Consider the following 24,492-nt stretch of genomic DNA (forward strand, 5'->3'; position numbering starts at 1 on the left):
GAGCCCGCCATCGCCAATGAACCAGGATGAGCGAGTGTGGACAGAGAAGCAAGATCGAAAAGGCCTCTCGTTGCTACGGTGGCGAGAGTTCCTTTTCGCGCCCTAAAATCCGGTCGGCTGCATTAATCAGTCGGATGGGGGGCAGCGAAGAGGAGACATACTTTGTACATACAATACTGCATTTGACTAGTCGATAATTCAAATATTTAAGCATATGAGATGTTCACGTTGAGAACCAAGTGGTCCATGGCCGAATGCGATTGCATAGTTCTTTTTCTAACACATCTTTTCAACGTTACCATCTTCGCGACGTCAACGCCGCTTCATCAAACAGTTGCCACATTATGTATACATCCCGATACCGTCCCATAGATCCAGGTAGGGATATCCACGTATACCTTGCCTTCAGCCGCCAGCCCAAGATCAATTCATATCCATAACGCCTCATAATGCCAAAGGACGCTTCGCCCAACTTTCTTTGGGAGCTACACTTAGTTCGTAACCTCCCTAATCTTACATTGCCAACCAGATTCCTGGCTAAGGAGAGGCAGACTGATAAAGCCGTTAGCATCGCTGTCCGTAAAAATTAAAAATCGGGGAAGTAGCTTACCTAGCACCAAGGCACCATCCAAGCTCGTTGCCCTTGATCTTCTTCGCGATCTTGACCTCCCTGTCAATGGGCATCTCGTAACCGCTGTGGAGGAGAGCCAACTGGAAGTTCAGGTCCAAGCAAGTTTCCGGGCGGTCATTCAGCTCATCCATAGCACCCTCGATGCTCTGGAAAACGTCCCAGTGGTCGGGACCGTGGCAGACACGGTTCACAAGCTCCTTAAGCTCGTTGATCGTGAAGCTGGAAGGAAGACCAAGCGGGCTGGTGCGGTCGTAAAAGTAGGAGAAGAGGTAGATGTCCTCGCGAGCGAAAGTCTTCTCAAGCGAGGGCTGGTGAACGCCGTTGAAAGCGCAGGGTGCGAGCTTGCATTCGTTATCCTTCTTAAGGGTCTTCTCGGCGATCGCACGGCACTGAGCAGGAGCTCCCTCGGAAGGACCTTTCATTTCGACGGTAACACTCTTACCGAGCGGGTGGCTGTCCTCCAGCGGAACCTCGACCTTTCGGGAAGTACTAGGGATGAGGCAAGGGTTCATGATGGGCTTCTTGATGAAGGTCTCAGTAGTGCCAGCCTTCTTTGCCTCCTCGTATGCCGCGTCAAAAACGACCCTGTGAATGTTCTCGCGTGCGGCCATGAGTCCATAGCCCAGGTAGGAGTGCTGGTACAAGGTGAAGTTCCGGCCTCCGAAGCTAAGTTCGTACTTGTGGTCGCCGTCTGCAAGCTTCTCGGGCATACCACCGTCCTTAGCATCAGGGAAAGTGGGCTCGAAGACAATCTGAGTAGAGCCGCCACCGAGATCGAAGACGGCAGCAGTGGGAGTCTTGTCGGGGCCGCCGATCTTGCCGAGCAGGTAGTTGGTGGTGATCCAGGCGTAGACACCCTCGTCGGTGCCCTCCATGACTTCGACGCCGCCCTTGTCGGCTGCGACGACGGGGAAGGGATACTTGGTTTCGAGCCTTTCACGCACAGCAAGAAGGATCTTCTCGCTCAACTCGGGGCCGAGCTTGCGAAGACCGGCAGTAGCCTTGACAGCGACCGGAGTGCAGCCCTGCAACTTCTCGGGGACGTTCGCTACGGCAACATCCATCAAGATATCCAGGCTTTGGGCGGCGCCCTCGGCGTCGGCCTTGTAAGAGCTCAGACCAGAGCCGCCCTCCTTCTTCGGAGTCATCTTGAATTCTTCGTGCTCGAGTTCAGGCGTAGGACCGCAGTTGTTGAAACGGTAGACGTGGATGCGCGAGCCAGTGCTGCCAGCGTCGATCATGAGGGCATACTGGACGAGAGGCTTGTCGGCGGAGTAAGAGCGAGTGCACCTCTCGGTCGCGACAGAGGGATCGGAAGCGACATCGCCGCCGGGGAACTTGCCCGGGCCTGCGGCGGGTGCTAGATGGACGTGAGCGAGAGCGCATTGCGAATGGGAATTTTTTGGGGATGACGTACCGCCGGCAGTCTGGCTGTGGCCAGGGGCCAAGTAGAAAAAGATGATGAGGATGAAGGCAATGATGCCGCCGGCCTTTAGGTACCGGGTCCGCTGGCCCTGGTTCATTGTGCTGCTACCGCTGCCGCCGCCGACCTTGTATTCGTTCATGAAGGAGGATGCTGCGGTGGAGGACCTCGAGGGGCGGGTGGAGTGGCGATCGGCCTTCTCGAAGGGATCGAAGGTGCTGTTGCTCTTGAGAGGCAAGGAGAGCGAGGTGCGTCGCCTGGGCGCGCTGCTGAATGAGAAATAAGACCAGATGTCAGGACGCCGGTGGACGTCGACGCTACTGGACATGAAATGCTCTGACCAGGCGGTGGCGCGCCGTAAGCCGAAGACGGTAGCGATCGTGAGTCCGCACAGTCGCGGAACGGTGGGAACAATCAAAGCGTAGGACGCCCAGTCGGCGATAAGATGAAAACAGACGAAAGGGGGGGCGGGCAGGACGGCAGCCAAGATACCTAGAGGAAGAGCGGGAGAGGCACAGCCTGAAGGCAGGAATGCTCCGCGTCAGCCCCTAAATTCAGCAGCGACGCCACCAGGCCAGCCACGCGCCGCCTGACGAGTCTGGCGCACCGGTAAGCCTGCCGCAGAGCCCCAGATGATCTGGCGATAAGCTTGATGGCGGCGGATCGCCCTACCCGCGAGTGGAAGCTTCTGGCAGGCGACGCAACACTTCGCCGCCTACGCTGAGGTCCGCGAGTGCGCCATAACTATGACGTCCCACGCCGCCGCTCCCTGAACCATCACCTTCGCTCGCTCCCTCGCGCGCCAGAATAATGGAAGTCCAGCTCTACGTGTACGACCTCTCCAAGGTAAGTCCCGCTTCTTTGGCCGCGATCTGCCTGCGAACTCCACTGACCACGCTGTTTAGGGTCTAGCCAGACAGGTACTGCGCTCAACCGCGACGCTGCGCAACTTCGCCGATTCGCTAACGCCTGTCCGCAGCTCTCTCGCCAATTCCTCGGCATCCAGATCGACGCCGTCTACCACACGTCCATCGTCGTCGGTGGTATTGAGTATTTTTACGGCGCAGGTACGACCGCCATTTCCTGCAACTGCTGTTGCCATCGGCTTCTGACGCTGCATCTAGGTGTTCAGTCGTGCTACCCCGGTACAACCCACCATGGGGCGCCTGAAGAGGTCATCAAGCTGGGCAGCACGAGCCTCCCCATGGATGTGATCCTGGAATACCTCGAGTCTCTGAAGCAAGTCTACACGCCTGAGGCCTACGACCTGTTTGCGCACAACTGCAACAACTTGTAGGCGTCTCCCCTCGCAATACCTAACCACGCTGCATACTCACATATTATTAGCTCAAATGACTTCGCCATGTTCCTCGTGGGAAAGGGGATCCCGGATCATATCACGTCCCTACCGCAGCAGGTCTTGAACACACCTTTCGGGCAGATGCTAAGACCACAGATCGACGCAGCCATGAGATCCGTGACCCAAGCTCCAGTCCCGCCACAGAACGTGCCTAATGGAGCACCCGGAGCAGTCGCCAACGGCAGCGCCAATGGCGTCACTAATGGCACTAACGGCACTACAAATGGATCTTCGACAAGCGGGAAAGTCCATAGCGTGACGAGTCTACAAGAAGTCGACAGGCTACTTACGAGCGCCAAAGATTCCAGTGCTGTCATCTTCTTCACCTCTTCGACTTGCGCTCCCTGTAAGATCATGTACCCGGTTTTTGATGAGCTTGCAGAGGAAGCAGGGTCGAAGGGCGTTTTCATCAAGGTGGACATCAACCAGGCATACGATGTAGCGGCAAAGTACAGTGTGCGGGCCACACCCACCTTCATCACCTTCCTTAAAGGGATGAAGGATGATCAGTGGTCCGGCGCCAACGAGCCGCAGCTTCGCGGCAATGTCCGACTCCTGGTTCAACAGGCCAGTATGGGCCACCCTCACACCCGCCTCGACCTTCCCAAGCTCCTCGGTGCAAGTCTTCATCCGGTGACGTACGAAAAGATTCCGCCGCTGGAGAAGTTGATCCCGAAGATGGGCGAGCATGGCAGGCATCCTATCATTGCCATGGTAGCTGCATTCATCACCACCCGTCGGGATTCTGGCTCGCGCGAAGCGCCCCTGCCTTCCCTCCCTGACTTCGCTAGCTTCCTCCGCGACGCGATCTCCAAGATCTCTCCCGACAACCTCTTCGCGGCGTACGACCTCTTCCGCTTGACGCTCACAGATCCACGTGTATCCGGATTCTTCGCGGAGGAAGACGACGCCGCCACGCTCGCTGCATTGATTTCGCACGTCAACAATCTCCAGGAGTGCCCGTACAACCTGCGCCTCGTCACCCTCCAGCTCGCTTGCAACCTCTTCTCGACATCGCTGGTGCGCACACACCTGCTCGCCCATGAATCCTTCTCCGCTCTCCTCACCCACCTCCTCAGCGCCAGCCTCCTCGATGATAAGCACGGAAATGTGCGCATCGCGGCGGCCAGCCTGGCCTTCAACATCGCCGCCGCCAACCACCGCATGCGTATCGAGGCTGAGCGTGACGTCTTGGATGAAAGTGAGCAAGTTGAGATCGTGGCTGCGCTGCTCGAGGCGGTCGCAGCAGAGCAGGAGAACAAGGAGGCGGTCCTGGCGTTGTTGACGAGTCTGGGGCTCCTGGTATACTGTGCAGATATGGAGGGCGAAGTCGTGGACGTCTGCAAAGCCATGGATGCGAAGGGAACAGTCCTGGCGAAGATGGAGTTGTGCGGCAAGGACGACATCGTAGTCGAAGTCGGTAAGGTGCTTTTAGGGAAAGGCTTAGAGATGTAGAAAGAGAAGAACCGGTAGACGACCACTTTACGTAGACTCCAGCATTTCTTTTCCATGTTCAGCTTAGAAGATGGCACGATTTCCAATATCTTCTTAATAGATCATTTTTTCTTTCTTTTCCTTTCCCTAATCTGTCCAAGCCAGTACACCCGTTTCCACGAATTCACGTAAAGCACCTCACCGCTTCCCCCAACCCAGCTCTCTCAAGCCTTATTCCCTCCTCCGCCTCCTTCCTTGGGGCAATAATGTTCTGCTCCCACCACGCTACTTTCGTCTCTTCCTTCACATCTTTCCCCCACCGCACCCGGAGCGGCTGCATCTCCGCCCTGGCCCCCCACCCACCACCCCCTCCCGCCAACAAGGCCTGCCTCCTCTCCTTCCTGCCCCTCTGCGCCCGCTCATCCTCGTCCCTGCGCTGCCTCTCCGTCTGAAGGAGTTGAAACCACCTTTCCTCCTCCGGCGACCGCCATGTGGCCGAGATCAGGAAGAAGACGGAAAGCTGCAAGATGGCGACGGCGTAGAAAAGCGGCGCCCAGATGAAGATGTCGAGGAGGAAGGAGGGCAGGTGGCTGTGGGTGTACCAGATGGAGGTGTAGAAGAGGGACTGGCGCAGGCGGTGGCGGAGGGAGGCGAGGAAGATGAGAGTGAGGATCGTCGGGATGGTGGAGAGGAGTTTGATGAGGGAAAGGCGGTGGGTTGCGGGTGGAGTGCTGCGGTAGAGGGTTGTCGTTGGCTTATTGTTTGGTGGCGGCGCGGGCATGGTTGGTCTGGTGTTCTAGTAGCAGTGCTGTCCTCTATTCATAAAGCTGGAAATCTGAGAACATCAACAGAGACACCTCTTAAACCGTGCTGTGTTTGGGACAAAGAGAGGAGTCTTGAAAATAAATGCCATCGCCGCGCTCAGCCATTGTTGTCTTTGTCTATGCGAGTGCTGCGCTTCGACTAGAATAAATAGGATATCGTTCGCTTTGTTCCTCGTGGTTGATAGGTCTACTTCACCGCTCGTGATGATTTCTGTCTCAGAGTTGACGTGTTGAAGAATACTTACAAACTATGATGAAGTTAGTTAGGGATGACATCAACTAGCCAGCACTCCTGTGCAAATTCGCAGTAGGCAAAATTGCAAGATTTCGTTAAACAGATATAATTCAGCAATGTAGGTGCATATCGTTGCCACAAATCACGACGTCCACAAAAGATCGCTATAATTATCACTTATGCAGACCACCAACACAATCACTATTCACAGCTAGAGGAGGTTGAAATGTCACCTGTTCTATTTAGTGAATTATATTACAGTTACCTTGAAGCTATGGCAACACTAATAGAAGACGCGAAGCCAGGTCGCCCGAAAAAATCTAACTCGTGTTTTGGCTCACTCAAAGCTACTCCGCGGATCCGGGGCCGCATATCCTTTTCGCAGAAGAAAGGCAGCCAGTCGGTGCTCTGCCCTCGCAAACTACACATGTCCCATGTTAGCATAGTCCCCAAATACCGACCAAAGACTTACGAAGCTATGCGGGCCGATGGTTCCGTCTTTGACCCAGAAGCCATGTGCACCCATCAGATTCGCCATCATCACGTCAGTAAAGAGGCGATCGCCGACAATAGCAATTTGCGATGGCGACGTCACGCCGGCCTCCGGGATATTGCGAAAGTACTCGAAAACTTCAGAGCGGCATCCAGGTTTCTGGAAGAGAAGAGACTAGGTCAGATCCACAGGTTAACGCAGAAGTAGTGAAAGTACTGACCTTCGTATTGTGATGGAGAACCCTGATGCCAGTGTTGCGCTCCAAAAGTTCGGCCTGAGCAAAAGCTGGATCAGATCCTGTTCCAGCAGTGTTGGAGACGATCAACAGCTTCGGGCCCGGATATGCCTCGCGGAGTTCTTGGAACTTTGCCTGTGTTTGGAAAGAGATATTAGCACAGTCCTCAATAACCATGAAGGACAGAAAATCGGTAAGGGGAAAAGGTGCAAGCGAATCTACAAAGATAGTACTATGGAAATCAGACTTGACGCCCGAAACTCTCTGGAAAAACAAACACAAGGGGAATAAATTGCTGCAAACGTCGGGTTTCAGTTCAGAAGCGATGCGGGTATATTACTTTGTACTCAGGATGGACCTCATTTGCGTGGGGAACGGCAAAACAGTTGTCCTTGTCCAGGACTACAGCCCTGATGTCGACGGCCTTCCCATCTGGTCGGGTAAGGCCCCGGGACAGTGGAACGGGCAATTGGCTGAAAGTGGATACGGTATGGTGCGGGAGACAGAGAGCAGGGTCTCTCAGGAGCTTGAAGACATTGAGGGTCCCCGAGAGATTCATTGGGCCAATCCGCGCACAGGCGGTGGGGATGTCGACGTGTTGGTAGGAGTCGATGTTTCGCAGGCGCCGGAGCGGCCGCGATCAGCGCAAAAGCGGGCCGGAGAAAAGCCGGGCTTGGTAGCCTTCCATCGAGCTTGCAGCGCCGCCATCACCACCAGCTGCGCGACACCCGACAACCTCACCCACCGCTCCACGCACGTCTGCTCACGACCCGTAAACCTCTCAATCGCCGTCGCGTCACTACAAGCAGTCATCATGACGAGCACCATCGGAATCCCCATCAAGCTTCTCAACGAGGCCACGGTACGCGCCCGCCGCAACGACTATTTGTCGCGCGCATGCTCACAGAAGCTGCTCTTCGCAAGGCCGACCGCTGATCAGATCTTCGAATTAGGGCCACGTTGTCACTCTCGAGCTCACCACTGGCCAGGTCTACCGCGGCAAGCTACTTGAAGGTATGTGCTGCATTTGTTTCCAAGCTTAGATCTTCTTGCAACAAGTTCGCTAACGCCCCGCGACCTCCTAGCTGAGGACAACATGAACGTTCAGCTGAAGGACATCACGGTCACCGCTCGTGACGGCCGTGTCTCCCACCTCGACCAGGTCTACATCCGCGGCTCGCACGTTCGCTACTTCATCGTCCCCGACATGCTCCGGTATGTGGACAACTCCCTTCCCCCATTATCAAGAGGAAGGATAATGACAGCAGGAACGCTCCGTTCTTTAGAAACGCCCCGATGTTCCGTTCTCGTGGAACCCGTGGTCGCGGTGTCGGTCTTGCCCGTGGCAGGGCTACCGTCAACAGGGCCCGCGGTGCTCGCGGCGGTCGCTGAACGTCTCGATAAACAACCCAGCGTAAATACACGGACGGACGAGACACCACTTTTCACACGACCGATCAACTCCAGTGGGACCAGATTACGGACATCATTGCTCTCGGCCTGACTGGACTGGACACTGAGGTTATGGGTGGGAAAGGTTTTCTAGAAAAATGATTCCCAATGCATGTCAGCAAAGGCGTTCAGGAACTTTTTAAGGGCAGTTGAAGTCACATGAGTGCTCTAAATGAGCAAGGAGCCGAACGGGCTGAATCAAACAATTGAAAGATTTCCAACGGGCCTTTTACTTTTTGCTTTGCCAATGTCGTGATTGTTTTCCAGCGCTTCTTGCTGTTCTATCTGCTTGTCCGCGTCATCACGCCATCAGAACGAATGTTGCCCTAATTTGTAGAAGTCAAAATTATCCACTGCTAAGTCGCGGGGCTGAGTGACGTCCCACCGGCCACGACTAAGAAGCCGGCCCTCTTGCGCGCTCCGACGCGGAGCTCCCGCGTCGCCCGCCCCTCCCGCATTACCTCCGCACATTCCAAGATGTGAACACCCAACACCTTCACAAGAACAATTCTACCATCATGGATGTCCCCAAGCCCATGGATATCTCCAACCCGCGGCGCATGCTCGTCGTCGGCGCTCCGGACTCGGGCGTTCTGGAATTCCTCACAGGTACATATACTAAAAGCACACCAGCCTCAGCAACTGGTCTACCCCTTCTTTTTGCAATCAATCCCCAACCGCGCCTCTCCTCCCAACTTCGCATTCCCCAGTCTCCCCAATCCCACCGAAGTCTTGCCACTCTTGCTAACAACCGGGCACCAGACCTCACCACCACCGCCCCTCCCCCGCCTCGTCCTACCGCACCCGCCGACAACGACGACGACACGGCCGACAGCAACAACAAGAAAGACGACAGTAGCAATGACAGCACCGGCGGCGGCACCAGCATCGCCGGCCTGACCCACGCCTGGACGCTGACGACGCCCTACTACACGGCCACCATCCCCATCTGGATCGACGAGATCGCGCACCTCGACTCGTGGCGCGCCGACTTCTGCCAGCCCGAGGCACGCGAGGTCGTAGCCGCCGTCGGCGCATGGGTCTACGTCTTCCCCAAGCCGGACAGGGGCGACGGCGAGGCCGCCAAGGCAGAGAGAGAGCGCGTGCTGGCGACCATGGACGCCGTGCAGAAGGTCGTCGAGAAGGGCGCTGGGCTGGGCTGGGACGGCGTGTGCTTGGCTGTCGGGGTCAGGGGTAGGACGGCAGGGTTGGTGGGGACGAGCGAGGCTGTTGTGGAGGAGAGGGCTGCGGCTGCTGGTGGCTGGGGGTTCGAGGAGTGGGATGATGCGGCGAGGGAGAAGGGGTTTGAGTATGTGGATGCGGAGGCGAAGGGGAGGAATGAGTTTGGCGAGATGCAGGGCATGGCGCGGGTAAAGGAGGCGCTGGAAGCAAATGAGTGGGAGGGTGAGGCCGCGTTGAGCGATCTTGAGGATCTGGACGGTGAGGATAGCGGGGATGAGGATTGGAGCAAGACGTTCGCAGCCGAGGAGGCCGAGATGGGGATGGAGCTCATGGGACTGAAGACGGAGTTGAATGGTGGCGATGGGGAGGATCAGGCGGCGCAGGTGGATGAGCTGGAGCGGATGATGAGCAAGTTGAGTGGTATCAGAGGTGAGTTTTTGTCCTCGTCTGCTGGAAAGGGGCTCGAGCTGATTGATCGCGTTTATAGACCTGGCTGCTGGTATGCCGGAAGAACAGAGGAAGAAGTTTGCAGCGAAAGCAGTAAACGACCTAATGAAATCGCCTTAGTCCTACGTCTAAGCTTGTCAACTCTGATTTGTGTGATTCTGTCTTCTGTTCTGCAGATACTATTGAGTGCGCAGCTCGTGGGATAAATGGTTTTACCATTTCCTCGCGCCTGGATCTGACGCATAGCAGGAGTTAGGCTCAGATCAATTCTCGGGCCGGCAAAGGGCCTGCTCAGATCATACACAATTTATGCAATGCGTTGTAGCTCTAATTGTTCTCATGTTATCTATGCGGCGCCGAACAGACCATAGACCATAGATCCAGACCTCCGACACCGCCCAACCGTCTCTACAAGCACCTCGCTGCCCAACCATCAAGTGCCCCCGGAGATTTTCTCCTGAAGCGTCGAATTTTCCTGACCGGTGAGTCCGGCGCGCCAATTTTGCCAGCACATCACGTTGTATTTAAACGCATAGATCCCCAGGAAAAAAAAGGCTTGCCCCGGTTCTTGCGCAAAATCCCAGTGCCTTGTCTCGCTTGAAAACGCTGCAAAGCCCCACGGGGGAGCTACGACAATTTGCACGTGTCCTTCGTTTTTCTTCCAGCAGGTCTGCCAAGCTTTTTGCATCTCTTTTTTCGCCAAGATGGGCTGCCGCGAAATGTATGCACAAAATTTGTTGGCTTGAAAAAAAAAAGGGAATACGGAGAAGTTGTACTTTTCTTGCTCATCTAGACAAAGCCGTCAGTTGGTTGTGCATTATCGTTGATTTACCACCAATCAGTAGTCAATTTTTACATATGCAGCTTCATCCACTAGAGCATCGCCCACGTGTGTCACATATAGCCGTCGCGCTAAATGCGGAAGCCAAGCTAAAGCAAGCAACGCGACCAGCGCCGATGCCAAGCACAACACCAACAGCACACGTCGTCGAGCACCCAAGATGATCGGAAAGCTGTCAAATTTTATTACCCAGCCGTGAGGCAAAGTATATCTCGAAAGGCCTAAGAGAAGAAGACCAATTTCATACAGAGAAAGAATAAACCGCGGCATTCTCCGCCCAACGCCACTCACCCTTTTAGTTCCTACACCCAGACACCTTACAATAAATGTTTTACCAACACACCACGCTCAAACGCTCGTCATCGCGGAAAGAATAAAACCCCCCAAGGTAAAGGAAAAGAGAAAGAAGGCAAACAAAGTACCTCCGTACAAACGTGTCTAACGATCTAACGTGGTCTCGTAGGATAGAAGAGCAGAAGGCCAGCCCGAAAAGAAAAGGAAGAAGGATTATGATACCTCGAAACGCCACCCCCGCCTGCAATTCCCCAGATCAGCTGGACCACACGCAACGCCTTAGCGTCCCGTCGGCGTTTCACGGAGCAAACCCCGCGAACGAGCAAACCTGGCAGGCACCGGCATCCTTGAAAAAGGGGTGCGTTGTTGCGAAAGAGAAAGATGATGAGCAGCCCAGCTGCCATGTTTGCGGAGCAGTAACGGCAGCGGTAGCGCCGTTTCAACTCCGCACGTTTTCCAGAAGGATTCCAACACGAGACGCTAAAAGCACAACGGCGCCGAGCAACAACATTTGGGCCGTGGCGTGGTTTTGTTTCATTTCGGACGCCTCGTGTCGCCAAAGCCGTTGTTAGTGCACAGTCTGCTGCGCGAGCTTCTGCTCTTCTAGCCGCGACGAAACGGCGGCGGCGATGCTTTGATGATGATGAGCGACGGAATATGCGCCATCGTTGTTGGAGACGGCCGTGGAGGAAGAGTCGACGCTGACGGGCGTCTCGGACTCGCTGCTGCTGCTGTTCTCGCGGAGGTTGCTGGGACGAGTTGCGAGCTTGATGCTGTTTGCGCAGCTGTTTGCGCCAGAGTTGACCCTGGTGGCGCCCTCGGAGCGCGGCACTACGCTCCTCGGCGAAGGCGGGCGCGAGACTGGTGGCGAGTTGAGGAACATGTCGATGGTCGAGGCTGGGCGAGAGTGGCCGACGGAGGGGATCTGGTAAACACGGTTCTTGTCGTCCTCGTCGCTCTCTGCTGACTCTCTTCTGCGAGCGTTCATCCTGCGGCTGGCGTGGTTCTTCTTGCGCCACTCGGGATCGTCGCCTTTCAGCATCTTGCGGAACTTCTCATTGCGCTCGTCGATGACCCAGCGCTCATAGGGACCGGGGATGAATTCGCCCTTGTGGTTCCAGCAGTTGACCCAGGCGATACCGTCGTCCAGTTGAAAAAAGCCGACCTCGCGGACCTTGCCGTGCGAGTCGGTAATTTCGCCCGAGAGCTTGCGGCGCTGGTACTCATTTTCAAACAGGTACCGGCGGAGTACGCGACTGTACTTGACGAGGCGCGGCTTTTCCAGGCGTTCTCCAGGACCGCCGTCGGTGGCGTCGGGTCTCGTGAGGTACCATCCGCGGCCAGGGATGTACTCGTAAGTACCGGGCAACGGGTCAGCCCAGTGCTCGCTGCGGCGGACCGACTTTTCGGACGATTTGCGGGAGAACCATTTGTGGGGAGTGAAGAGCGTCTGGGTGGCAACAAGCAGGTTGGGGGCCATGGCAGCCGAGGGACAGGCACCCACAGGTGCTGTGAATTTTTGTGGTGTGAGCTGGAAAGGTGCGGACGGAGACAGGGCGGCTGAGCGGGTACGATATGTAAGGCCGGCTAGGCGGTGGAGCTATGGCCCTAGGATAGGAGGCACCGGGGCGGGCTGGGCACAAGTCTTGGGTAGGAATATATGAGCAGGGCTGGCTGGAAGTTAAATAGGTGTTTCGCGGATGTTGGCTGCTGCTCTGTGGTGGCTTGCTGTTTTGACTAAAGCTTACGATTATTTAAATTTTCGGCGAGCCGTGTAAAACCAGGGTCTTTTTTTCACGAGACCGGGCTCGCTGCGACCTTACCTGCTCCGTGAGGTCAGCAGAGAACGCCCAGGACCTGGAGCCAGCGTCAGAGACACGGCAACCCTGCGCCAGATGCATTGCATCGCGAACTGGTACGGCGCCGCACACATGCTATCGCACTTGCGCACCGTCCAATCACTCGGGCAGCCGGGGCTGCGTGCCCCCAGCATCGCCGAGAGACGCGCGATGAGGCACAGATGCAGCAGAGGCCACCGTTGCACACCTCCTTTTCAGCGCCGCCTCGCATCAGCAGCCATGACGCGGGCGGTGTGGCGGGTTGGTCGAGGGCAGCGGGAGGTGTTGTGGGCTGGGGACAAGGCCGCAGCTGCAGGTCGGGCGTCCGCGGGAGCGCCGCCAGCGTGCAGAGCCAAGAATAACCGCTTCACATGCCTGCTCCCCGGCCATGACTCCCCAGCCTCGCGTGGGATAGCGCAATCGCAATGCTTAACATTATTTTCGCCTGGGCCGCCCGACGCGTGCTTGCATTTGTGACGTATCGCGCGACCAGCGCATCAAAACAGGCTGAATCCGCGTGCCCACAACGGCTGCTGATCTTGGGACAAAAGGCCGATATCATTCCGTCCAATGCAGCAATTCTGCTATCCGATCCGCAATGAACTCCCCGCCGCCCCGCCGCCAATCCCTCTGGCGCGTGCGCTTCTGCGTACAACGTGACCAAAATGGGGGAGAATGCCAGCCGATGAAACTGATGCTCATTTTTTGTCGTTAGGTGTGCATACACAAAGCTTGGCTGTCTACGCAAGCTGACGACACCCAGACCTGATGATATCCGCGCCGCCCCGCTAGAATGAAACCCTTTACGCCTCCGTGGTAACCCTGGCCTTAGCGTTGGTGACCTTGACACCCAGCTGCTTGGCCCTGTTGATGATCTCGACCCTCTTGCGTGCCGACACGGCGTGGGCGATCCTGCAAGCGCGTTAGCCGACCCTGCTCCTGCGAATTCGGCCCGTCCGGGATGGGAGTAAACGTACTCGGCAGCGTAGGTGCGGTTGTGCATGAGGAGGATGTCAACGTCACGGGTGTTGTTGACGAGGAAAGCCTTGTGGCCGGAGGGAGTCATGTGGCGGGTCTTCTTGTTGGAGCCGTAGCCGATCTATTGCGCAAGCATCGCGTCAGCGTTGCTGTTCGTTTTCCGTCCTCCACCAAGCTTCCATTTCTCATCTCGTCCTCGTCCGGTTGGTGGTCCAATTCCGTTCCAATTCGAGGCGGTGGTGTGAGCGTACCTTGGGCATGGGGGCCTGGCCCTTGAACCGCCTCCTCACGGCATTGTCGATACCCTTGGGCTTCCTCCAGCTGGGGTCGACGCACTTGAAGCGGTCGCTCTGGTGGCGGTTGAAGCGCGCAGTGCCTGCATTCCCCCAACTCAATCAGCAATTGTCCAACTCTCAGACAGCGAGCATTTTGCGGGCGGGGAGTGCGGGAAACGGGGCGACGGCAGAGCGCTCGACGGTGGTATGCGTGTGCGGGTGCTGGGCGACAGGTATCGACGTACGCTTCTTGACGATCGGGACGTGCTTCTTAGCGGCCACCATCTGCGCGCAAGTGTCAGTCTGGGCCGGGTCTATCAGGGGATGCAGCGGGCATGGTGTACGCACTTTGTCTGCTGGGGTTGTCGAGAGGGTTAGTACGTCGTCGTCGATGTCCCGGCGAAAAGTATGGAGTTGTGAAATTGATGTGGGCGCCGGCCGACGGAACTGGTTTCGCCGACGTCCGACGAGCGAGCGCACCTTTGGCGACGGCGCTAAGCCGCATTAGGCTGGCATATCAAATCGCCCGCGGCTCGTCGCGTGCTACACATCAACGGCGCGCCTTTGTTGCTGCTCTGAGTCCTCAATAATCTCAATCCCTGTTACTGCTACCCTGAACATTCCGCCACACTCGGTACTCTCTTCCAAGAGCACCACTACGTGCATCAAGCTAGTCATGCGCTCTGTTACTCTGTCGATGCAATTTTCAATGTCGTCACGGTTCTGCTGCATGCGACGCTGTGGATGGACGCATCACGGCAGACGCCATGATGTGGTGGCGATAGATCGAGCAAACCCCACTGGATCTGTTGGAAAGCCCTCATCCGTCATCAACCGACTGAACTCATCGCTTCCGACTATCTCCGCGCAGAAACACTAATGCGGTGCATGGCTCTGTACGCCGTACAAGATAAGATGCTGGCCCGATCGGCTGCTGTTTCAACGAAAAGAGAAAAAGCCTGTGGAAGCTACACGTGCTCGGCATTCCCGCAGCGTCTGGCCCAAAATCCCTGCATCTCAGGTACTAATACAGGAGCTGAATGCATGGCTTCCATGTCTATGCGCACAACCGGAGGTACCACAACTTTCAACTCCAAAACCAAATGTTTCTAATTGGTGAGATGATATCGAGTAATATGAACACATCTCTTATCTTCTCACCGCCGTATCTCTTGAGTCGGCCCAACAGACAAGTCGACCAGGTGCTCGATTGGATGGGCGTGGCAGCTGTCTCACTTGCCCTGATCGCCGTTGCACAATAGCCTATTTGGACCCACTTATCTATGCGACCACCCTTGGAATGTATCAACGAGGACCAAATTGTGCATGTTCTCATTTGGTAAATGATGGCGAAAGAGTAACGCACGCTAGAGTCTAGAAGGTGTCTCGTTTCGAATCGATGTTCGGATGGATGCGGAGTAGATCGCAATGCGCATTTCCTGCTCTCCCGTCACCTTAAGCGAACCCACCTCATCCTATAATTTCAAGCCCATTTTGAGGCATTTACTTTGCGCCATTCAAACTGTTGTCCAGCAGGATGCTGTACCTTGAAGTACCCTCCCGGAGAATCAAGTGCTGTGATGCTCTGTTCCACTCGAGCAGAGGTTCGGATAATGACCTGCGACCTTTTTTTTTTTTGGAGCAGGGGGGTTCGAAGTACGGGTGGGCCTCTGCTACACAAGCAGCGATCGGAAGTATCCCATGGAAATAACTGGAACATTGGACAGTCTGCGTACAAATTACGTGGACCTGGCAATCCGGCTTAGTGGCGTGTCAGCTTTGCGGCTGCGCTGTGGCAACACCGCCCCCGAAGAAGAAACGTCTCGCCCGCTCGTATTACATTCGTATCGCCACTGGACTGCGCCTTGTTCTTGTTCTTCTTGTCATACAAGCAGCTAGATACGCGTTCCCGTTTTCCAGCGTTCGAACACGTGTCTGGCAGACTCAGACATCGCACACTGATCGGTTCCGGGTAAGTGACATGACAAGCTTAGAGTTACTCTCCAAATTTTCGTGCCAAATAGCAATTTCAAACAAAGTTTGAATTGTTTGATCGACTATCCTGAGCTCGCTCCACCATGCAGAAAAATGAAGTGGAAAAAGCTCACTGTTGTTTAACATAGTCACCATCCTTGTTCATCCAAGACAACTTTTTTTTCAGCCGTCAAAATTAACGAGTGGTATATTGATGTCTTCGCCTTGTTCCGTCACGACTTCTTCGCACTTCGCAGACGATTGTCGTAACGGTATCTCAGCATACCCTTTTCAGAAAAGCAACGAGATCATCAATCCCTTGCGGCTCTTTCACCCAATGGCCCTCTTCCTCATAGGCATACCCCTCATACGCGTGCCACTCAACATTCATGCCCAGCTCCATCAGAGTATCCCGCATCACCTCCCCATTTCGCACCGGCACCACATCATCCTTTGTACAATGCTCCAGTAGCACCGGCGTCTCTACCGCCGCACCCATCCCCCTTGCTCTCCCCTCCCCCTCCCCTTCCACCCCACCCCTCGCACCTGCCAGCGTCTCCGCCCTCAACGGGAACCACCCGCAAAACCCGACGAACGCGCCGCACCTGCGTCCACCCCGCAACAGCGCCTGCACCGCCGTCGCGCAGCCCTGACTGATGCCAGCCAAGACGATCTTCTCGTACGGCACGAGCCGCGCCTCGCGCTCCAGCAGCCGCAGCACCTTCTCGACGCTCTCCTCCAGGCCGGCCCTCTGCATCTCCTCGCGCTGCTCCGGCTCCTCGACGGACCAGATGTCGAACCACTGCGACATTTCGCAGCAGCCGAAGCGCGCCGCGGGCCGCAAGCCGGCGGCCGGGAAGACCCATTTGAAGCCCGGGAGGAGGTCCTGTAGGTGGCGGCCGTCCGAGGCCTGGCTTTCGAAGAGCTCGGATTGGAAGTCGGCGACGAGGCTGTCGCGACCGTGGAGGAAGATGATGGTGTGCGTGTGCTGAGAGGCGTTGGAGGGCTCGATGATGACCTCGTCAGAGTTGTTATTGTGCGGTTCGGACATTGTTGATGTTGATGACTTGTGGAGTGGGAGGGATAGAATGAACAGAGTTCACCTTGCTGGGTCGGTAATATGTATGCTTTATCTTTCCCAATAGGACACGTTTGCAAATTATGAGCAAGCCGTCAAGATGTATTTTCTGCGATAAGTTTCTACTCCAGTCAGAACTCTTAGTGCTCGGACCCTTACCACGGCTACGTATTCCTTCCATGGTCATGTGAGAAGAAGAAAACAAAAACGAGAAGCAAAAGGATTATTTGGACTTTAATATGTCGAAATGAAAAGAAAAGGTTGTGATGATTGAATTTGATCATCTTCTCTCTAAATTAAGAGATGTATTATTGTTCCACTTCAAACACCAACATCTGAATGAGAATAAATTATTTAGATTTTCTTTCCGAGCGCGCTTCATTCAAGAGCATACAGAAGAATTAAATATTTAAATCTACCAACATAAGCTATAGCATGAGATATCAATACTTTCACAATCAATCAGAAAATTTTCAAAACTACTGGGTCCCGGTTGTGTTTAAACCTTACGCGTCTTCATTAAATTCCTTCGGTAGGAAAACCAATGCCCCCTCATCTCCACTTTTGATCGTATGCCTCCATCTTGAATCATAAAAACGAATGAATTTATTTTGATTTCAAACCATACCGCACTCCATCCATAGAGGCCCTATCTTACGCCATTCTAATGTATTGTAAATGAGACGCCCCAGCTTGTCCCAGCCCAATCCATCAGTTCCCACCATTCAGAGGCTCCAAAAATGAACAAAAGCCCGAAATGCTAGATGCTACGATGCCTCTTTTGAGGTAAAACCCACGGCATTCATCTACGTGTATGGCCGGGAAAGAAAGCTACGAGACATCCACTACGCGACCGTTACCCTGGATCATCCCCGCTGATCATACCTCCCTCTGTCCCGTTTACGCAATGTAGCTGTACTCATTGTTCTCCTCGCGCTCCATGTAATCCTTATCGACCAACCTAAAATCAGTTAGCGAATTCAAACTGGTCTTCCCTTTCGAATCTGCAAAATATCCACGTACCTGTCGATATTCTTCTTGATATCCTGCACACTCAACACGCCCCTCTTCTTCGTCGCGTTGATCACCTCCGCCACGAGCTCCGCGTGACCAATCCGCTTCCTGCTCTTCATGATGCGCACAATGGCCGCCTGAGTCTCGAAGTTGCGGTCTGCCGCCACCCGCTCGTGCGTCTCCTTGTTCTCCTCTTTCGTCTCCTTCAGCTGCACCTGGTTGACCTTCAACCGGTACTTTTCGTGGTGGAACGCCGCGTTATACGTAAACGTGTCCGTCGAGTTGATGTCGCGGCCCTTCGGATGTTTGGTGAGCGGGCGCAGCTTCGCGCATGCGAGCGATTGAAGTGTGCGCTTGAGCTCCGGCTCCGGCAGACCCGTTTCGGTCTTGAGGAATTCGTAACTGAGGTGCTCGCCCGTCTTGACGGTGTTGAAAAGGACGAGCACGATGGCCTGGAAGGATGAGACCACAAGCTCCTTGTTGCCCTTCGGGAAGCTGGCTTTGATCTGGCAGTGCGCGAGAGCGTGCTTCCAGTCAAGCTTGCGTCCACTGTGCTTGCTCTTATAATGCGTTGTGAACTTGTCAAGGCTCTGCTGAATTTCAGGCGGGATGATGACAGGAATGTCGGGGTAAGTCGGCCAGGCGGACGCGGACAGAATGCTGACGGATAGGTCAACTGGAGCTTTGTCTCCGCGCTCCTCAAGCAAAGACTTGTAGCTTGCCATCTCCTCACGTGAGAGTTCGATATCTTTGAACATCTGCTCAAGATTTTGTGTGAAACCTGCACCACATTCAGTCTTGAGCCTTGCCAGCATGCTACGTTCAGCATCTGCACTCGCACTACGGCCCATAAGTAGACGACGGGCTAAATCCTTCTTGTAAAACGCTTCGAACACCGCCTTACCGTGTACGAAACGGAACAAGTCCAAAACCTGGTCTAGCTGATTGTTGATCTCCGTATCCTCGTCGAACGTAGCATCTTCGTTCTCGTCACGCTCTGCTTCAGCCTTCACCGAAGACAGCTGTGCCGGGATAGCCTTCGCGCCACCACGAAGAAGCATGTCGACGTACTTTGCAATCATCTCACCAGGCTTGGAGTTGTCCGTGTTCCACGTTGCGGTTGTCTTCTTAGATTTGTTGATGAAGGCCTCAAATGCTTCACGCAGACCGTGGCCGAGATCAGAGTTGCGATGGAACGATACTCTCCAGATGGTATCCAGCTGTTTCTTCAAGGTAAGAAGCTTCACGACCATATTTTCCTGCTCTTTATCGTCAAACACGATCGCGGTACCAGTGAGATCGATCCACTTCTCAAATGCTGGCCGAAGCTTAGCACCAAGGCGCCTCCGCTCAAGAAGCTTGTACAGCTGCTCGAGATCGCTGACACTGTTCTCATCCAGAAGGTCCGCAACTTCATCTTGGTTGGTCAACCTGGCTTCCTGACGATGTACGAGGTGGTCTTCCAGCAGGGCAAGAAGATCGCGCCGTGTTGTTGAGTCCAAGTTGAAGTGCTCACAACGCTCCATCTCCTTCTCCATGAGCTGCACGGCGCTCTGTACGTAGTCCGCAAGACCCTTGTCCTGACTTGCCTGTTCGGCCCAGTCCGCAACAAACTGCTGCGACAGCTCCAGCAGTTTCGGCTCGAAGAAACTCGTGTAGATCGTAAGGTCATGGCACATAGCAATGGCATCCCGGAAAGTCTCCTTGTCCAGTTCCTCACCGTTTCTGTCGGCCTGCACTAGATCGCAAGCTCCTGCCACGAGCTTCGGCTTCAATGTCGCATCCTCGCAGACAATTGTGCGGAAAAGGGTGAACGCTTGATCCTGCAGCGTCCTGCCTTGCTGTAGCAGGAACGAGCGATCGAGATAGCAGAAAATCCAACGAATCGGTTTCTGTGAATCCCCCCCTCTGACATCAGCATCGGCGAGCGACACAGCCTTCTAGCAGATCCAATTGAAGAAAAATCACTCACCTGATTCGCGGTCCACGTCCGCCACGCGCCCAGCACCGCCCTCAAGAGGTCCACATTCGGCTTCTCGGCCTGCTCCAACAGCCCCTTCTTCAAGCCCGTGTCCACATAGAGCTCGCTGCGCTTCTGCAGCCTCGCCGCCAGCTCTGCTGCATGACCCTGCCTGCAGACATTCTCCACCCCACGATACAGCGTCTCGAGCGAGAAGTCGATCTCGCCGCCAGCGAAGATCTTGGCCAGCGCCTCGTCCAGCCAGCCCCACACCTGGTTGAAGTATTCCTTGGGGTCGGTGCGCGGCGTCTTGCGCAGGTTCTTGACGACGAGCTGCTTGGCGCCGGTGTTGGGGTTGAAGTTGGGGCGGTGCGCCGACGCGTTGCGCGCCGACGACGCGATGGGCCCGTTGTTGCGGGCGGGCGACGGCGACGGGCTGGGCGTCTTGCCCGTCAGGTCGATGACATTGTTTCCGCCGGTGCCGCCGTTCTGCTTCTTGCTCGGGAAGCTGTACATCTTCTCGGCCGGCAGGTGCGCGGCCGTCAGCTGCGACGCTGACGTCGTCGAGCGCGGCGAATCGATGGAGCGGGGTGGCGACGAAGCGTCGGAGCCGGCGGCGGGATTGGGCTTGATGCGCTTATTGCCCTTGGACGGCGGCAGGTTGGCTGCTCTCGCCGACGCCGGCTTCTGCTGGAACAGCTCGGAGATGGTCGTCTGCTGCTTGGCGGTGGGGCTGGCGCTGCCGCTGTCGTCGTGGCCGGGCCGCTGGAGGTCGGCTGGATTGCTGCTCGGGCGGGAGTGGAGCTTGCGCTTGCGGTGACCGTCGGTCTTGTCGTCCTCTCTGGCGGCCCGGTGATTCTGCGAGTGCTGCATCGATTGAGCTCGTCGGGGAGTCCACGGAGAGGGCGCAGCTCTTCGGCGGTGGCGCTGATAGGGTTAGAGGGCGGGCGGGTGCATCATGGAGCTGTCGATAGCGCGCGCAGTGACGCATCTTATTTCATCCGCCCGTCGTCCGGAGTTAACGGCGCAGTTAAGCGTCTCATCACTGCAATTCGGATCCCGGGCAGCCATACGCCGGCATGCTTAGACCGGTTCGATTCTCTTGTCTAGCGCTGCTGAGAGGGGTTAAGAAACGACTCGTACAGTATAGCCCCGCCAGTTTTGGTATCTTTGCAACAGAACAATTTAACGCCAACCAGCTGCCCATTCCCAACGTCCGTCTATTCGTATCTAGAACAAGCTCCACCCGCGGCCCTTGCTTTCCTTCTGTCCGGATCGCCCGCTAAATCGTTTCTCGCGCGCCTCCAGCTGCCGCAGGGAGTCCATCTCCTTGAGAACGTGCTCCAGCAGCTCCTTCCTGCGTACCACGTCCAGGTGCCGCCGGATCTTTGGGTCCTCGCGTGCGAACCGTTCTACCTCGGCCTGCGTGAGGTTGCGTCCAAGACGGGCGTCCAATTCGCGCGGGAACTGCCTCGAGTTAGATATCAAACTTGTGGTAAAGGTCCGGAGATCTTTAAACATACGAGATAGTAGAATTTCGACAGTAGCTCCGCGTCCAGGAAAAGATCCGCGGTTGTCGTGAGCTTGTCCGCTACTGCGTCGAGGAAGACCTCGGGACAGTAGTACTTGTTTTTCTTGTTTGCGCACTGCTTTGACTTGACAGCCATGATGCGCATCTTGATTATATCTGCGCGGTCGCGCAAAAACACTGCTTGCCGGCCTAACAGGTATCAGTCTGGATCATGGGACATGGAGCAAAATACTATACCTTTCTCAAGCAAGGCCGCGCTGAACCCCCCAGCGCCACCGATGCCATCACCCTCGATGACGACCTGTCCGCTGCGTACTCGGTCGATAAAACCCATAACGTCTCTGAGCTTCTTCCTACCACCGACTTCGTTCTCAACATGCTTCACAGCATTCTCACACATCCTGAGCTCCTCCTTCAACACGTTCCCAATGTTCTCTCTGCCCTTTGCCCATTCATGATCCTCGAGCTCAATGCGGTACTTGTAAGGCTTGATGCAAATCTCAAGCTCGTCACTGATGTCGTAGGAAAGCTCCCTCAAGATTGACGTCGAAGCTTCGGTGATAGCCCGGCGAGCAAAGGGATGTGCTGCGAAGGTGGAGTTCGCAATGAGACGATCAATGTGAGCCTGGAGGGCAGTAGCAACAACCGTGGTTGCCAGACGACCAATTCCGAGCTTAGTCAAGGACGAACTGGCAGTGTCGAGCTTGAGATGCCAAAGAGGGTTCTCAGGGTCGGCCTTAGGAAGATCATGCAGAGAGTCTGCCTCAGGGAGAGGAGGGTTCAGGTCATCGAATGGCTTATTCCAGTATTTGTGAGCCATGAGGGTCAGGACCTGCTGGTCAAGCTCGTTCTTGACCATTTCGCGCACCTCGGGACGGCCAAAATGGTCTGTGAAGCCCTTGAACGAATGCTTGAAAGTGTCCAGGCTCTCCGCGAGGTATGACTCCGCGCTCAGAGGCCTGTCGTTATATTGAACCTTGAACTCGTACGTAGCTTCAGCGAGCTCACGCTGGATGGCCTCGCTGGTGGTTTTCAAGCTTGCCGCCATAGTGTTCTCCAAAACGTACATGAGTTTCTTGCGGAGATTGTTGGTGCCCACGTCGACGTGCGCCTGTGGTCCGAATTCCTCGGGATGGGAGCCAAAGAACGCTTTCTCATTGCGGGCAACGGCCTGCTGGATGTTGCCACTCCCACGGGCGAAGAGACTCCCGGTAGTTTGGGGCACGCGGCAGACGACGCCCACATACCCGAGACGCAGCGCGTACTTCCTGTCTGTGAGCAGGTCTAGCCCACGTCCAGGCTCAACCAAATCCATCTTGGTAATGACACCAATGGTCCGCTCGCCTCTCGGATCGACTTTACGAGAAGCGCGCAGAGCGGTTGAATTGGCCAGGTCGACATCAGCGGCAGAGATAGCCAGGATGATGTTGGGCGGCGCAATGTATTTCTCGCACAGCTCAGCAATCTTCTCCTTCAGCTCCGGGGGCTGATCGCGTCCAGTGACCTGGATGTATCCAGGAAGGTCAATGAGTGACAAGTCCGGAACATTCGGAGAGTAGATGCGAAGCTGAATGGGGTCATCGCTGACACACTGCTCGGACGGAACCGCCAGGTTCAAGTCGGTTAAAGTCTTCTGGATCTGCGAGAAATCCGTGACCTTTCCAAGGCCAAGTGCGGGAAATTCACCGTACTCTGCATGCGCCTCAGGGGTGTTGACAAGCGTCAACTCGATAGGTCTTCTGGTGACCATATTCGAGCCCTTAGGCAGGAATTCGTGGCCGACGATGGCCTCCAACACCGAGCTCTTTCCGGAAGACTGTGACCCAATAACCACGATCGAGGGCAGAGTCAAAGAATCCGACTGCCCGACAGTCTGCAGAAGCCCTCTAATCTCAATCATCTTCTTCGTAAGCATCATCATCTGCTCATCTCGAGCAATCCTCTCATCCGAGCGGTCATCATCACTGCTGTCTTGGCCATAGCCAAAGGCAGCCCCAGTCGCTGCTCCAGCAGCCGCAGCACCAGCGCCGCTCTTTTGGGGGTCACCTCCGGGGCCCGATGAGTTTTGTTGACCCTCCTCGCCCTCGCCTGCTAGTATGCTCCGCAACCATTCTGGAACTTCGATTTCCTGCTTGGTCTTCTCCCAACCTCGCCGAGTTTGGTCGATTACATCCGAGGCGCTGTTGAAAATTCCACCGGCGGTATTATTTGCAAAGTCCCGGCCGCGTGAGAGCAGGTCAATGGCGTAGTCGGCACCCTCTATCCAAATGCATCAGCCAGGCGACAATTTGAATCCATATTCAAGTACACGTACTCTGAGCTTGATTCTGCAAGTATACCAGTCCTCCAACAATGGTAGCTCCTCCCACAGCGCCCAGAGTAGCGAATTTCTGGAACAGGCGGGGCAGGATGCGGATAAAGGAGATGGAGCGGACGGCGGGGACATTATGGAGAGCGTAGGCACCGGGGGGCCATGTTCGAAGTCGCGTCGAGCGTAGACCGGACTGCGAGCGGAGGAGACCGCCGGCGTTGGAGCTCAGGTAATGGGTAAACCTCCGCGGGGCCGCGTAGGCGGAAGCCGAGGCGGCGCGGCGGGCGACGGGAGCCAGACGCGCGGAGAGGAGCCTCCCGCTCATTCTTGCTTCGCGATGTCAGCGCAGCCGCCAGTTGCGCATATGGTGGCGGGCTGCTAGGCACGTGGTGTTGGTGGTGAGTAGCGGCGTGATCGGGGATCGGTGTCTCCTGCGGCGGAGAGCGAGGATTAGAGAGTTGACGTAGAGCCCTTGCCCTCCACGTGCACCTCTTTAGCCGCGAACCCCAGCGCATTACAACACCGCGCTCCTCTGCAGAACGTGTCCCGAGTAGACACAGCCTGGGGGCAGTTGGTCTCACGCGCCTGCCCAGGCAAGCCTGCGATAATCCTTTTGTCCGCTTTTTTTTGGTGCCTGATCAGGCAAGCAAGCTGCCAATCGCGTCATCGCGCGAGGCAATTC

The 24,492-nt window shown here is 55.7% G+C and overlaps 11 protein-coding genes across 11 annotated transcripts; 3 read left to right on the forward strand and 8 right to left on the reverse strand.

Moving 5' to 3' along the window:
• Window positions 1–491: 491 nt before the first annotated feature.
• LTHEOB_9682 (Nucleoside phosphatase GDA1/CD39) lies at window positions 492–2,382 on the reverse strand (the record flags this gene model as incomplete). The annotated part of the gene is made up of 3 exons (XM_035519296.1): window positions 492–552; window positions 611–1,991; window positions 2,049–2,382. 3 exons carry the CDS (start codon window positions 2,380–2,382, stop codon window positions 492–494), a joined length of 1,776 nt encoding a protein of 591 aa, XP_035368571.1.
• Window positions 2,383–2,864: 482 nt separating this feature from the next.
• On the forward strand, window positions 2,865–4,869 carry LTHEOB_9683 (Thioredoxin; the record flags this gene model as incomplete). The annotated part of the gene is made up of 5 exons (XM_035519297.1): window positions 2,865–2,900; window positions 2,960–2,974; window positions 3,034–3,121; window positions 3,179–3,347; window positions 3,402–4,869. The coding sequence occupies 5 exons, from the start codon at window positions 2,865–2,867 to the stop codon at window positions 4,867–4,869; spliced, it is 1,776 nt and encodes a 591-aa protein (XP_035368572.1).
• A 163-nt stretch (window positions 4,870–5,032) lies between these two features.
• Window positions 5,033–5,629, reverse strand: LTHEOB_9684 (uncharacterized protein; the record flags this gene model as incomplete). The annotated part of the gene is made up of 1 exon (XM_035519298.1): window positions 5,033–5,629. The coding sequence occupies one exon, from the start codon at window positions 5,627–5,629 to the stop codon at window positions 5,033–5,035; it is 597 nt and encodes a 198-aa protein (XP_035368573.1).
• Window positions 5,630–6,244: 615 nt separating this feature from the next.
• LTHEOB_9685 (HAD-superfamily hydrolase subfamily IIIA) lies at window positions 6,245–7,194 on the reverse strand (the record flags this gene model as incomplete). Its single annotated transcript, XM_035519299.1, has 4 exons — window positions 6,245–6,328; window positions 6,380–6,559; window positions 6,621–6,770; window positions 6,976–7,194. 4 exons carry the CDS (start codon window positions 7,192–7,194, stop codon window positions 6,245–6,247), a joined length of 633 nt encoding a protein of 210 aa, XP_035368574.1.
• A 255-nt stretch (window positions 7,195–7,449) lies between these two features.
• Window positions 7,450–8,027, forward strand: LTHEOB_9686 (Small nuclear ribonucleoprotein sm d3 protein; the record flags this gene model as incomplete). Its single annotated transcript, XM_035519300.1, has 4 exons — window positions 7,450–7,497; window positions 7,589–7,649; window positions 7,721–7,850; window positions 7,922–8,027. 4 exons carry the CDS (start codon window positions 7,450–7,452, stop codon window positions 8,025–8,027), a joined length of 345 nt encoding a protein of 114 aa, XP_035368575.1.
• Window positions 8,028–8,605: 578 nt separating this feature from the next.
• On the forward strand, window positions 8,606–9,836 carry LTHEOB_9687 (Alpha gamma-adaptin-binding protein p34; the record flags this gene model as incomplete). The annotated part of the gene is made up of 3 exons (XM_035519301.1): window positions 8,606–8,696; window positions 8,850–9,698; window positions 9,757–9,836. The coding sequence occupies 3 exons, from the start codon at window positions 8,606–8,608 to the stop codon at window positions 9,834–9,836; spliced, it is 1,020 nt and encodes a 339-aa protein (XP_035368576.1).
• A 1,583-nt stretch (window positions 9,837–11,419) lies between these two features.
• LTHEOB_9688 (Pyranose 2-oxidase) lies at window positions 11,420–12,331 on the reverse strand (the record flags this gene model as incomplete). Its single annotated transcript, XM_035519302.1, has 1 exon — window positions 11,420–12,331. One exon carries the CDS (start codon window positions 12,329–12,331, stop codon window positions 11,420–11,422), a length of 912 nt encoding a protein of 303 aa, XP_035368577.1.
• A 1,161-nt stretch (window positions 12,332–13,492) lies between these two features.
• Window positions 13,493–14,447, reverse strand: LTHEOB_9689 (60s ribosomal protein l32; the record flags this gene model as incomplete). Its single annotated transcript, XM_035519303.1, has 6 exons — window positions 13,493–13,601; window positions 13,667–13,788; window positions 13,919–14,043; window positions 14,188–14,227; window positions 14,291–14,298; window positions 14,423–14,447. 6 exons carry the CDS (start codon window positions 14,445–14,447, stop codon window positions 13,493–13,495), a joined length of 429 nt encoding a protein of 142 aa, XP_035368578.1.
• Window positions 14,448–16,193: 1,746 nt separating this feature from the next.
• LTHEOB_9690 (Alpha beta hydrolase fold protein) lies at window positions 16,194–16,967 on the reverse strand (the record flags this gene model as incomplete). The annotated part of the gene is made up of 1 exon (XM_035519305.1): window positions 16,194–16,967. The coding sequence occupies one exon, from the start codon at window positions 16,965–16,967 to the stop codon at window positions 16,194–16,196; it is 774 nt and encodes a 257-aa protein (XP_035368579.1).
• Window positions 16,968–17,894: 927 nt separating this feature from the next.
• Window positions 17,895–20,841, reverse strand: LTHEOB_9691 (Ubiquitin ligase subunit; the record flags this gene model as incomplete). The annotated part of the gene is made up of 3 exons (XM_035519306.1): window positions 17,895–17,955; window positions 18,018–19,900; window positions 19,981–20,841. The coding sequence occupies 3 exons, from the start codon at window positions 20,839–20,841 to the stop codon at window positions 17,895–17,897; spliced, it is 2,805 nt and encodes a 934-aa protein (XP_035368580.1).
• A 357-nt stretch (window positions 20,842–21,198) lies between these two features.
• Window positions 21,199–24,135, reverse strand: LTHEOB_9692 (Mitochondrial dynamin GTPAse; the record flags this gene model as incomplete). The annotated part of the gene is made up of 4 exons (XM_035519307.1): window positions 21,199–21,435; window positions 21,492–21,688; window positions 21,737–23,758; window positions 23,814–24,135. The coding sequence occupies 4 exons, from the start codon at window positions 24,133–24,135 to the stop codon at window positions 21,199–21,201; spliced, it is 2,778 nt and encodes a 925-aa protein (XP_035368581.1).
• Between the last annotated feature and the right edge of the window lie 357 nt (window positions 24,136–24,492).

This window comes from Lasiodiplodia theobromae, assembly GCF_012971845.1.
Source record: "Lasiodiplodia theobromae strain AM2As chromosome Unknown scaffold_33, whole genome shotgun sequence".
NCBI classification, from domain to species: Eukaryota; Fungi; Ascomycota; class Dothideomycetes; order Botryosphaeriales; family Botryosphaeriaceae; genus Lasiodiplodia; species Lasiodiplodia theobromae.